At 43.0% G+C, this 13,227-nt stretch overlaps 1 protein-coding gene across 1 annotated transcript in view; it reads left to right on the top strand.

Annotated features, from left to right (window-relative positions):
* Nucleotides 1-13,227, top strand: part of cd109 (CD109 molecule) — a 255,125-nt gene that overhangs the window by 136,437 nt on the left and 105,461 nt on the right. Inside the window, exons 19-20 of the mRNA XM_072267001.1 lie at nucleotides 677-794; nucleotides 6,018-6,131. Of these exons, the coding sequence (XP_072123102.1) occupies nucleotides 677-794; nucleotides 6,018-6,131 (232 nt within the window). The remainder of the gene's footprint in view (nucleotides 1-676; nucleotides 795-6,017; nucleotides 6,132-13,227) is intronic.

Raw genomic sequence — 13,227 nt, 5'->3', positions numbered from 1 at the left:
TATTGTGCCCTCCGATCCTAGACTCTCCTTCCATAGGAAACATCCGCTCCACATCCACTCTGTTGGGGTCTTTCAACATTTGATAGGTTTCAATAAGATCCCCCCTCATTCTTCGGAATTCCAGGTAGTACAAGCCAACAGGCATTTATCTGTCCTCATATGCTAACCCTTTCATTCCCGAATCATTCTGTATTAAGCAGATGGAGCTTCAAGGCAGATGTTCATGCATTCTACACTTTGGAAGGATGCTTTTCAGAGGTTGTCTGCCTGGCATCAGTGCTCACACAACCAGGACTTGTGGTATGCGCCAGCTGATCTTACGTGCATCTACCACCTGCTCCCGTAGCTTCAGATGACCCCTAATTGGGGGGCTAAGCAGGTGCTACACCTTGCCCAAGGGTGACCGGCAGGCTAGCGGAGAGAAGAAGCACCTTACCTCCTTTGGTAGAGACGTATCTCCACCCCGCCACCCAGAATCTTACGACTATTATTAGATACTGAGATCAGTCAGCTTCTACTTTGGGGCAGAAATTCTTTGATCTAAATATCTAAAAGCTGTTTCTCCAGTTCCATGACCTCCATGTTCTTTTACACACACCCAACAGAAAGCTTCCCACTCATGTAGACTTGGCCCTGATCACTGACTGTTATTCCAATATTGTTTTCTTTTTGTTAGTCCGAATTCAGAGATCAGCATCCAGGGGACAGTCCCCGACTCCCTCACTACCTGGACGGCCAGTGCCTTCGCCATTTCCAAAAACCAAGGCCTTCAGCTGGCGAATGTACCTGCACAGGTGAGTGTCCTTCAACCTCCTGCGGGGCATTTGGTAATAGTTGTTGGTTCATTACTGTCAAATGTCCTGAGATGCAGTGGCAAGCTTTTTACTGCCTGCCATCCAGACAGATCATTCCATACGTAAATAGACTGAGGAAGTACAAAAATTATTAAAAATACTTAACAACATACACAAAATGCTGGAGGTTTCAGCAGGCCAGGCAGCATCTATAGAAGTGAATCAACACTCACAACACGCTGGAGGAACTCAGCAGGTTGGGCAGCACCCGTGGAAATGATGAGTTGACGTTTCGGGCCGGAACCCTTCATCAGGGCCCTGAGAATGGAGAGCAAGAGATTGAAGGAAGATCTTACAGTGGTGTACAAAGTTATGAATGGTATAGATAGAAGGAATGCAAGCAGGTTTTCTTCACTGAGGCTGGGTGGAAAATAGAACTAGAGGTCATAGGTTAAGAGTGAAAGGTGAAACCCTTCGTTTCGGTTCTGGCCCGAAACGTTGACTCATCGTTTCCACGGATGCTGCCCGACCTGCTGAGTTCCTCCAGCGTGTTGTGAGTGTTGCTTTTATCCCAGCATTTGCAGATTATTTTGTGTTATGGAAATGAATCAACAATCGATATTCTGGGCTGAGACCCCTCATCAGGACTGGAAAGGAAGGGGGAAAATACCAGAATAAGGTGGGGGGAGGGGAAGGAGGACAAGGTAGAAGGTGATAACGGAAACCTGGTGGGTAGGGGGCGGAGGAATGAAATAAGAAGCTGCGAGCTGATAGGTGAAAAAAGCAAAGGGGTTGTAGAGAAAGGAATCTGATAGGAGAGGAGAGTGGACCATGGGAAGAAGGGAAGGAGGAGGGGCACCAAGGGGAGGAGATAGGCAGGTGAAGAGACGAGGTAAGAAGCCAAAGTGGGGAATTGAAGGTGAAGAACGAGGAAGGGGAAAATCTACCAAAGTTGGAGAGGTCAATGTCATGCATCGATTGGAGGCTACCTGGATGGATTACGAGGTGATGCTCCTCCGACCTGAGAGTGGCACCATCGTGGCAGAAGAGGAGGCCTTGGACCAACGTGTTCAAATGGGAATGGGAATTAAAATGGCTGGCCACCAGGAAATTATGTTTTTTTTATATAGATGGAGCAGAGGTGTGTGTTGCTCTGGATATCCAGCATTGGCAGGATCTCTTGAGTTTAAGAAAGCAGAATGCAGAATATAATGTTACACTTACAGAGAAAATACTGGCAGACAGGATGGTATGAGGGACCATGCTGAGGTAGGCAATGCCTCGAAAAGGCAGCATCCATCATTAAGAGCCTCCGACACCCAGGACATGCCCTCTTCTCATTGCTGTCATTGAGGAGGAGGTACAGGAGCCTGAAGAACCACACTCAGTGCTTTGGGAACTGATTCTTCCCCTCTGTCATCAGATTTCTGAATGCCCAATGAACCCATCCACACTACCTCAATATTTTTTGCTCTCTTTTTTGCACTACTTATTTAAGTCTTTAAATATATTTCTTATTGTAATTTATGGTTTTTATGATTATGTATTGCAATGTACTACTATCACAAAACAACAAATTGCATGACGTACGCCAATGATATTCAACCTGATTTGGATTCCTATAAAAGTGGGATGGAAGCTGTCCTTGAGCCTAGTAATATGGGCTTTTAGGGTGGGTGGGGTCATTGATTTTGCTGGCTGCTTTACTGAGGCAGTGTCCATGTAGACTGAGACCATGGAGGGGGGGCTGGATTTTGTGATAAACTGAGCTGTGTCCATCTGGTAAAGAAGTTACTTAGCTTCCCGAAACAGTTCACCTTTCACTCTTAACCTATGACCTCTAGTTCTATTTTCCACCCAACCCCAGTGAAGAAAACCTGCTTGCATTCCTTCCATCTATACCATTCATAACTTTGTACACCACTATAAGATCTTCCTTCATTCTCTTGCTCTCCTAGGAATAAAATCCTAACCTTTTCTGTCATTCATTCTTTGGGCATTTTGAGGAGCTCTGTGGGGAGTAAGAATTTCAGGTTGTGTATTGTATACACTCGCTGATAATAAATGGAACTATTGAACTATTGAACAAATACAAAAAGAAAAACCAATAATAAGTGTACTATAACCAACCTATCTATTAACAACTAGAAAACAACAACCGCTGTTATCAAAATAAATCGAAGCATTTTTAGAGTGACTCTACGCCCACTACGGTTTTGTCTAAACCCACTCTCTAATTTACTAAATCAGACAAATATAGGGTATCAAATCAGAAACAACAGAACGAATTATACCTTGACACTCCTATGATGATTTGAAATTTACACTTCATCAGTAAGGCTAAAACAATGAATTCAGATGGTAGAACTATTTTTGAAATATATAAACATGAACTTTGGATTAGTTCAGAACATAAAAAATACAGAAAGGTGTGTTAGAGCTAGTAGAATATAAAACTGAGCAGCAGGATATACAATGCAACCAATGGATAAATATGAAACACAAGTATCTGGGATATCACACTGGGTTGACTGCAGAGGGGATGTGGTCACGATTGAAGAGTCTGGCTCTTATGAAAGATTGGATCATAGTGTGATAAAGGGAAAACTTTTGACAGAATTTTCTTCAAGGCTAAAGAAAATCTGCCAAACAGAGTTCAACATTAAACATAAAAAAAAGGCAATAAGCACTTTTGCTATACCCATATTAAGATATTCTTCTGGCATAATATCTTGGTCTGAAACTGATCTGGACCATTCACACAGGAAATTAAGAACAGAAATGACAAAATTTAGAAAACACTATGTACACTTGAATACACTTAGATTAACACTATCTGGGACAGAATGAGGAAGAGGCATAACAGACACAAAAAATGTACACAACAGTTAGATAAAACTTCGAAGGATACATTTTCATCAATGAAAACAGGATTCAGCTCTCCACATGAGCATATGCAATTCTGATAAGAAGTACACACCACTAAACTTAAATGAGAGCACAATCCAGAAAAATGAAGAAATGATCACTATAGAAGAAAAATTTAACCAATTGAAGAGCATGAACCTCCATGGAAGATGTCTTCACAATCTGAGCAGACTAAATGTCAACAAGGTAGCGTTGAGTGCCTGGCTCAGAGTTGGAGACACAGAGGGGTTCCTTTCGGCATGCAGACCCAGGTGGCTAGTACAAAAAGTATCAACAATATAAAATAGAAGACCAACCAGTTGAAGATGATAAATGTAGAAAATGCAAAAAGAAACCAAAAGCAATCCAATACATTACAGGATCCTGCAGCACTTTAATTCAATTTAATTACTTACACAGGCACAATCAAGCGGCAAATACCATTCATCAAAATCTTGCTTCAGAATACAAACTCATAAAAGACACCATAACTTACTATAAATACAAGCCTGACCCAGTTTTAGGGTCAGAGTCCTACAAATTATATTACAACTGATCCATTACTAGAGATAATAACATCCAGATATAACAAACAATCAAGAACAACTTAATTAATAGAGTTAGCCTTTCCAAGCACACATAACATACTGAAATCAGTAAGTGAAAAACATCAGAAATAGGCTGAATCAAAAGAGGGAAATGGAAGACCATGAATGGAACATGAACAGGGTATATATTGTCCCAGTGGTAATACCTACAACTGATATCATCCCAAAGCCACTACATAACAGAATAAAACAGTTAGGTCTACACAGCAATATGTGAACCTCCAGAAATAGTCGGAAAGTTGCTGGCAATTGAGAAACGAGTGTGCTTGGCTATGCCCGTACTGCAGGTTTTACCAGCTTGAACTGAAAAAAAATAATAATAAAACAACCCCATTCACTCTCGTAACATACTGGATAAAATTTTGGTTGGTATAATGCAGTCTGGAATCCAGTGCATGTCTACGAGAAGGTTATAAGAACAAGATATTCTGCAGATGCTGGAAATCTTGAGCAACACATATAAAATGCTGGAGGAACACGGCAGGCCAGGCAGCATCTATGGAGAAGAAAAAACAGGTGACGCTTTGACCCATAAGGTCAACTATAGATGTAGCCTCTCTACCTGAAGGTTCTCTTCACCAGTGGGATGTAATATCCAATATTCCCACAAGACTCCAGACTCAAGGTTATTGAGGAAAGGATTCATGAAAAATTGGAGAAACACACACAAAAAGCTGGAGGAACTCAGCAGGCCAGGCAGCATCTGTGAAAAAGAATAAACAGGACAACTTGACCCGAAAGGCCGACTGTTTATTCCTCTCCGTTGACGCTGCCTCTCTACCTGAAGGTTCTCCACACTGTAGGGGGTTTAATACACAATATTCCCACTAGATGGCGCCAGACGCAATGTTATTGAGGAAAAGATTCATACAGAATCGAAGTAACACATACAAAAGAAGAAAATCTGAAGGTGCTGGAAATCCCAGCAACACACACAAATGCTGAAGGAACTCAGCAGGTCAGGCAGCATCAATGGGAAAGAATAAAGAGTCGACTTTTCAGCACGAGACTCTGCATGCAGAATCACAGTCAGTCACTGACATATGACATGAAATTAGTTGTTTTGCAGTGCAAGACATAAAATTGCAAAAAAATTGGTAAGTAAATACTCTTGTGGTCAATGATTCAAAGTTCATTTATTATTAAAGTACGCATGCAGTATACAACCCTGAGATTCATCTTCCCACAGACAGCCGCAAAACAAAGAAACGCCATGGAACCCATTCATGGAAACAACATCAAACCCCTGATGCACAAAAAAGAATAAATCATGCAAATGGCAAAAAAAAGATCAGTGAGTAACACAGAATATAAGAGACCCAACCACAAATCATCAAACCAGTGCAGGCATATTCAGTTCAATCCAGCTCTCTGTCACTTGTTAACTTCAGGGCGCAGAGCTATCCTGCCCTGATCAAAATCGCACAAAATAGCCACGAGAAAGGAGTGAGCAGAAAACAGAAATATATCATAGTGTGAAATAGAGTCCACAGTCCACAAATTATTAGCACTGGCATGTCATGAAATGCACTGTTTTGTGACGGCAGTACAGGGCAATACCAGAAGAAAATTATTATTTGTTGCAAAATAAATTGTGCAAAAGAAGTTCAAAGGTGAGAAAGGTTACAGGCTGGTTTTCCAATTAAATTTGTGGCCTGAGATTTAATTAAATGTGGATGACAACCTGTCCCCTCTCTTTGATCAACAGCTGGAGGTCTTCAAGTTTTTCTTTCTGGAGTTAAACCTCCCATACTCTGTGACCAGAGGGGAACAACTAATCCTGGAAGTCAATATCTTCAACTACCTGGAACAGACACTGGTGGTAAGGACACTATCTGCTTTAAGCTCCATGTCTCAGGAATTAACAAGATGCACTCATAATCATAAACTTGAGTGTGGACTCTGGAACCTTGACTTTATCTACACACTTCATGATTTAGTAGATCTCTCTTAGGTGAACAGGGGTGTTTGGGGTGTTCAGGGAGGGGTAGCACCTCTGGTGAAAGGGCTTGTCATGTCCATTCTAGGGCAGCTCAGTCACCTTTGGCCCCCACCAGACACTCAGCTCTCACCTGTGTCTCCAAGTAGCTGTTTGCACGTGAGAGCGGCCACACCCCACTACACTACCTTACAGGCGGGTAAACCCGGGTGAGGGCAGCTGTTGGGCTTCATACTCTGGTGAGGGAGAGAGAGGTGCCTGTCTCAGCATGCAAAGGTCAGCTCTGGTGGACTGGGCAGTTGAGATCTACGTGAGATCCAATGGCCAAGAGGGCCTTTCAGCAATGCTTTGTTAGACCCCAGTTGTGGCAATTATTCTCAGCTCTGAATTGGTCCTCTGAGGTTGAGAGAGTAAAACTGATCCAGTGCACAAAGGATTAAGATTCTCCCACACAGGTTTCCTGTCACTATCGAACAGAACAGCCAACCACGATAAGGTGACCATCATTCCTTGCATAGTCATGGCTGTTCTAATTACATGCTGAAGTATGGCGAGGGTCTAAGGGGCCAGAACTGAGGGCACACAGAGATTGTGAAGGACTGTGTTCCTGCAAATGAGAAAATAAGGAAAAGATTAGCTTTATCTCTCACGTGTACAATAGCACATATTTGTCACACGACACAGCCTCAGAATAGAGGGGCGTCATCTTAGAATGGAGATGAGGAGGAGGAATTTCTTTAGCCAGAGGGTTGTGAATCTGTGGAATTCCTTGCCACAGGCAGCTGTGGAGGCCAAGTCACTGGATATATTTAAAGCGGTGGTTGATAGGTTCTTGATTAGTCAGGGCATCTGAGGTTATGGAGAGAAGGCAGAAGAAATTTGAAGTTCATTTAATTTATTATTAAAGTACATAAATGTCTCCATATACAACCCAAATATTCACTTTCTTGTGAGAATACTCAATAAATCTATAATAGAATAATATCAATAACAGAACCAGTGAAGGACCACACTATCTTCGGCGTTCAGTCAGCATGCAACAGACAATAGACTTAATACAAAAAGAAAGAAAGACTAATAATAAATAAATAAGCAATAAATATTGAGAACACGAGATGAAGTGTCCTTGAAAGTGAGTCCAGAGGTTGTGGGAACGCTTCAGTAATGGGGCAAATAAAGTTGAGTGAAGTTATCCCCTTTGGTTCAAGAGCCTGATGATTGAGGGGTAATCGTCGTGGCTATCCCTCGAGGTCGAGGATGATGGTCTTCATTCTGAAGAAGTGGTCCACAGAGTGAAGATGCCTGTGCATGTATTTGTTTAACGTGTACTTGATGTTGCACTCCAAGAAGCACACGATACTTCACAAATCAACCAACTGATTCCAATGGCATGGAAACCACGACGACTGGAGCTGATGGATTTGTTGCAGCCTTCATCCGCCTTCACAGCCGTTGAGTTCGAAGTAACTTCAACCGCCTGTTCCAGCGTTGAGGTCTTGGTTGGATTGTTCTTTGTCAGGGACCTCACCCTCGACCTTACCGCCGTGGGTGACCCTACCAGGCGCATAGCTCCAGACGGCATCGCTCTCGGGATCTCAGGACCACACAAGCCCCTCCACTGCGACGAGGTGACAATCCATGAGGGGTAATAACTGTTCCTGAAACTGGTAGTGTAAGTCCTGAAGCTCCTGTACCTTCTTCCTGGTGGCAGCAGAGAGAAGAGAGTATGTTCTGGGTGGTTGGTATCCCTGATGACGGATGCTGCTTTCCTGGAACAACACTTTGTGTAGATGTGCTCAATGATGCAGAGGGCTTTACCCATGATGCACTGGGCTGTATCCACTACTTTTTGTAGTCCATTCAATGGCATTGGTGTTTCCATTCCAGGCTGTGATGCAGCCAGTCAATATACACATCGATAGAAGTTTGTCAAAGTTTTAGATGTCATGCTGAAATCCACAAACTCCTAAGAAAGTACAGGCACTGCCGCGTTTTCTTCTTGATTGCACAAACGTGCTGGACTCAAGACAGGTCCTCTGAAATAATAACAACAAAGAATGTAAAGTCACTGAACATCTATCGTCCAGCTCATGGACCTGAAGTCAATAACTAGCTTCTTGGTCTTGCTGACATTGAGTAAGAGGTTGTTGTTATGGCATCGCTCAGTGAAATTTTCGATCTCTCTTCTCTATGCTGAATCATTGTCACTTTTGATTTGGCCTATGATTGTGGTGTCGTCAGCAAACTCAAATATGGCATTGGAGCTGTGCTTGCAGCTTACAGTCATTAGTATAAAGTGAGTAGAGCAGGGGCTGAGCACACAGCTTTGTGGTGCAGCTGTGCTGATCTCGATTGTGGAGGAGATGTTTTCGCCAATCCGTACTGACTGGGTTCTACAATGGAGGAAATCGAGGATCCAGTTGCACAAGAAGATATCGAAACCAAGGTCTTAGAGCTTACTGATTGGTTTTGAGGGAATGATGGTTTTGAATGCTGGCCTGACGTCAGTGAGGAGCATCCTGACGTAGGCACCTTCACTGTCCTGACATTCCAAAGTTGAGTGAAAACCCAGTGAAATGGTATCTGCTGTGGACATGTGACGGTAGGCAAATTGGAGCAGATCCAAGTCAATCTCAGGCAGGAGTTGATATGTTTCACCACCAACATCTCAAAACACTTCTTCAGAGTGAATCTAAGAATGGGGTTGAGAGGGATAATAAATCAGCCAAGATAGAATGGCAGAGCAGACTCGATGGGCTGAGTGGCCCAATTCTGCTCCTATGTCTTGTGGTCTTATTTATTTAGTTATTTATTTATATTTTGGGTCATTTGTGAATTTGCAGTTTGTCTTCTTTTGTATGTTGATTGTTTGACAGTCTTGCTGTGTGGATTTTCATTGATTCTATTGTGTTTCTTTGTCCTACTGTAAATGCCTGCAAGAAAATGAATCTCAAGGTAGTATATGCTGACATATGCGTACTTTGAACTTCATACAAGGGAGGTCTTCTGGGAAACACAATTGTTGACCAAAACCCCAAACAGTTCTGTCTGAAATGTCAATGGAATATCAACAGGAACTCCAGCATGTGATTGTCAAGATTACCTCACTATGCTGGATTAATGAGGATTTATGGAGTCTAATGTGCAAGCTTTGAAATAAGCCTGTAGTATGGTCATAATTAGGAGATAAGACCATAAAACTATTAAGACATAGAAGCAGAATTAGGCCTTTCAGCCCATTGAGTCAGCTCCAATATTCCCTCATGGCTGATTATTTATTCCTCTCAATCCCATTCTCCTGCTTTCACTACGTAACCTTTGACACCCTGGCTAATCAAGAATGTATCAACCTCCACTTTAAATATACCCAGTGACTAGGTCTTCACAGCTGTCTGTAACAATGAATTCCGCAGATTCACCACCCTCTGGGAAGGAAATTCTCCTCATCTCTGTACTGAAGGGACACTCTTCTATCCTGTGGTTGGTCCTAGACTCCTCCATTATAGAAACAATCTTTCCACATCCACTCTATATGCAATAGCCTTTCAATATTCAATAAAAGCTGATGTTTTTCAGCACAACTGTTCAGTGTGACTCGCTGTGATTAGGGTTCAAATCTGTGCAGGGAACCCCCACTGGATTTCAAATCCACTGCCTTAACCACCAGGCCATCGCAGTTTCCTGATACTTTTTTAAGATTACAGATTATGAGGACACGCAGTCCTCTTTTATTGTCATTTAGTAATGCATGCATTAAGAAATGATACGTTTTTCCAGAATGATATCACAGAAAAACATGACTAACCGACTTAAAAACTGACAAAACCCACATAATTATGACATAAAGTTACAACAGTGCAAAACAATACTGTAATTTGATAAAGAACAGACCATGGCACGGTAAAAGTCTCAAAGTCTCTCAAAAGTCCCATCATCTCATGCAGACGGTGAACCTCCAGTGCTGCAAACTTGCCGATGCAGCATCCTGGAAGCATCCGACCACAGCCCGACTCCGAGTCCGTCTGAAAACTCCGAGCCTCCGACCAGCTCTCCGACATCAAGCACCACCTTTGCCGAGCGCTTCGACCCCGGCCCCAGCAACAAGCACTAGGCAAAGCCGAGGATTTGGGGCCTTCCCCTCCGGAGGTTCTCGATCGCACAGTAGCAACGGCAGCGAAGCAGGCATTTCAGAAGTTACTCCAGGTGTTTCTCCGTGCTTCTCACGGCTGTCTCCATCAAATCCAGTTTGTGCACGGCCCCCTAGTTAACACAAACGATATTCATTTGGAACGGCCGCGCGCGCTGCATCGTGTCGCCATCTTCTCCCTCCCAAACTATTTGTTTGGGAAACAGATGTATTTGTAGGGTAAGGTTGGTTTAAATGGATGGCCAATGGTCAGCAGACTCGATGGGCCAAAGGGCCTCTTCCTGTGCTGTATCACACACTCATGGCAAAGGATCTGAGCAATCCCTACTGGACTTGATACACTGGAAATCTGTGTGCATTCTTCTGGGTGGACCTCATGGGTTTCTCATGGGGGTACTGTTATCCCCTTCTAATGTTTCTCTTATCCACTGATGTGTTATCACTGTGGTTATGTTCCCAGACTAATAATGTAGCTTTCTGGCCAAATGATCTCAGGGCATTAGTTGAAATCTCACCACAACAGCTGGGAATAAAATGTAAATCTCAGTACTGGCGACCATGTAATCACCAGGTTCCTTATTCACAAGCACGTCATTATGCTGACTGACCTGCAAAGTGACTCTTTGGTGACTGCGCTGGGCTGCACAACCCAGTAAAAGTCGACCTTAAATGTGAAGCCCATATTCGGTAGGCATTGCAAGATGATGCCTGTGATATACTGCATTTTGCGGGCATCTACTAACGATCTACTAAATGTATTTTCACTGGACCACGGTGACTGAAATCTCCAGCTTATAATTTTCCTTCAGGAGTTGTGCTTTTGAACCATCTGAAAGATCTGAAGTTTTTGTTGCATCCTGAAGAATTCGGCGAACTAGACTCTCAAGAATGTATGCATGGCTAGAGTGGCCAGTCCCTTCAAGCCTCAGAGTTTTGTGTTTTCTCTCCATTTAGGAAATCGTCTACGTTTGTCTTTCTTCTACCAAAGTGCATGACCATACACTTACCGACACAATATTCCATCTCCTATTTCTTTTGCCCATTCTCCTAATCTGACTAAGTCCTTTTGTACCCTCTCTACTTCCTGAAAACTACCTACCCCTCCACCCATCTTCGTATCTTCTTCACTTTGAAAGGGAGAACACAACTACAACTGTGAAGATCTCTGCTGCACCTGATCATCCTGTGATCTCTGTCTCAGAGGCCGATGTTAGGCTGTCTTTAAAGAGAGTGAACTCTTGTAAGGCAGAAGATCCCAAAGAAGTACCTGGTAAGGCTCTGAAAACCTGTGCCAACTAACTGGCGGGAGTATTCAAGGACATTTTCAACCTCTCACTGCTATGGGTGGAACTTCCCACTTGCTTCAAAAAGGCAGCAATTATACCAGTGCCTAAGAAGAATAATGCGGGCTGCCTTAATGACTATCGCTGGGTAGCACTCACATCGACAGTGATGAAATGCTTTGAGAGGTTGGTCATGATTAGAATGAACTCCTGCCTCAGCAAGGACCTGAACCCATTGCAATTTGCCTATCGCCACAATAGGTCAATGGCAGATGCAATCTCAATGGCTCTCCACATGGCATTAGACAACCTGGACAACACAAACAACTACGTCAGGATGTTGTTCATTGACTATAGCTCAGTATTTAATACCATCATTCCCACAATCCTGATCGAGAAGTTGCAGAACCTGGGCCTCTGTACATCCCTCTACAATTGGATCCTCGACTTCTTAACCAGAAGACCACAATCTGTGCTGATTGGTGATAACATCTCCTCCTCGCTGACGATCAACACTAGCGCACCTCAGGGGTATGTGCTTAGCCCACGGCCCTACTCTCTCTATACACATGACTGTGTGGCTAGTGTCACATACCCTGTGACGGGTTAAAGAACCAGCAGAAATGGAAAATATTTTGGAGTCCAGTATTGCTATTAAATAATATTATTTATTAATAACTATGTAATACAGTAATATAAAATCAGATATATAAAACAGGTTAGCAATGATTATATATATATATATATATATATATATATATATATATATAAAAGTGTGGAAATATATGATAATCAAGCTTCTTCAAGTCTAGAGGTAAATAAATGGTCTTACGATGATGAGTAAAGTTCATTTCAGTTTGTGATATTGAGTTGAGTAGTGATGGAGAGAGAGAGAGAGGGAGAGATTTGAGTCTTCAGGTGAGCTGACACCATCGATCTTCCTGCTGTCCTCCGAAATCCTTTAGAAGTCACGACTGTGACCACAACAAAGGGGACCGTTCTTCTGTGGTGGAATTATCAACCCAGACGAGGGTTGGTCACACAAGCAACTCCCCACCGGTCACTCCCTTTTCACACTGCAAGAGCCACTGATCGATCTGCCCGATCGATCCTCCAAAACCCACCTTTTCTGTGGGCATAACAAAGCTCATTCAGTGTCCAAAACCATGTGTCTCCAGGTCTATCATCTGACCTTCTGTTTATCTCCCTGTGCTGAATACCAGCTGTGTCTCAAACAGCTCCTCCCTTCCCTGTCTGTAAGAATTTCCAAGCAGGCAGCGTCCTTGTAGGAAGTATAAACATGCTGTGAGCAGTCTTTGTCTCTCTCTCTTTCTAAAAAACAAGATGTCAGTGTTAAATAGCTCTCTCTCTCTCTTTTCAAAAGCACAGTTCATAGGGGTAATTCAGGACCCCGTCACACTAGGCACAGCTCAAACACCATCTATAAATTTGCTGATGATGATATTGATAGAATCTCAGGTGATGACAAGAAGGCGTACCGGAGTGAGATATGCCAACTAGTGGAGTGGTGCTGCTGCAACAACCTGGC

The sequence above is a fragment of the Mobula birostris genome, chromosome 8 (genome assembly GCF_030028105.1).
Source record: "Mobula birostris isolate sMobBir1 chromosome 8, sMobBir1.hap1, whole genome shotgun sequence".
Classification (NCBI taxonomy): Eukaryota; Metazoa; Chordata; class Chondrichthyes; order Myliobatiformes; family Myliobatidae; genus Mobula; species Mobula birostris.
The sequence above is the reverse complement of the archived record's forward strand: the minus strand, read 5'-3'. Positions and strand labels throughout refer to the sequence as shown.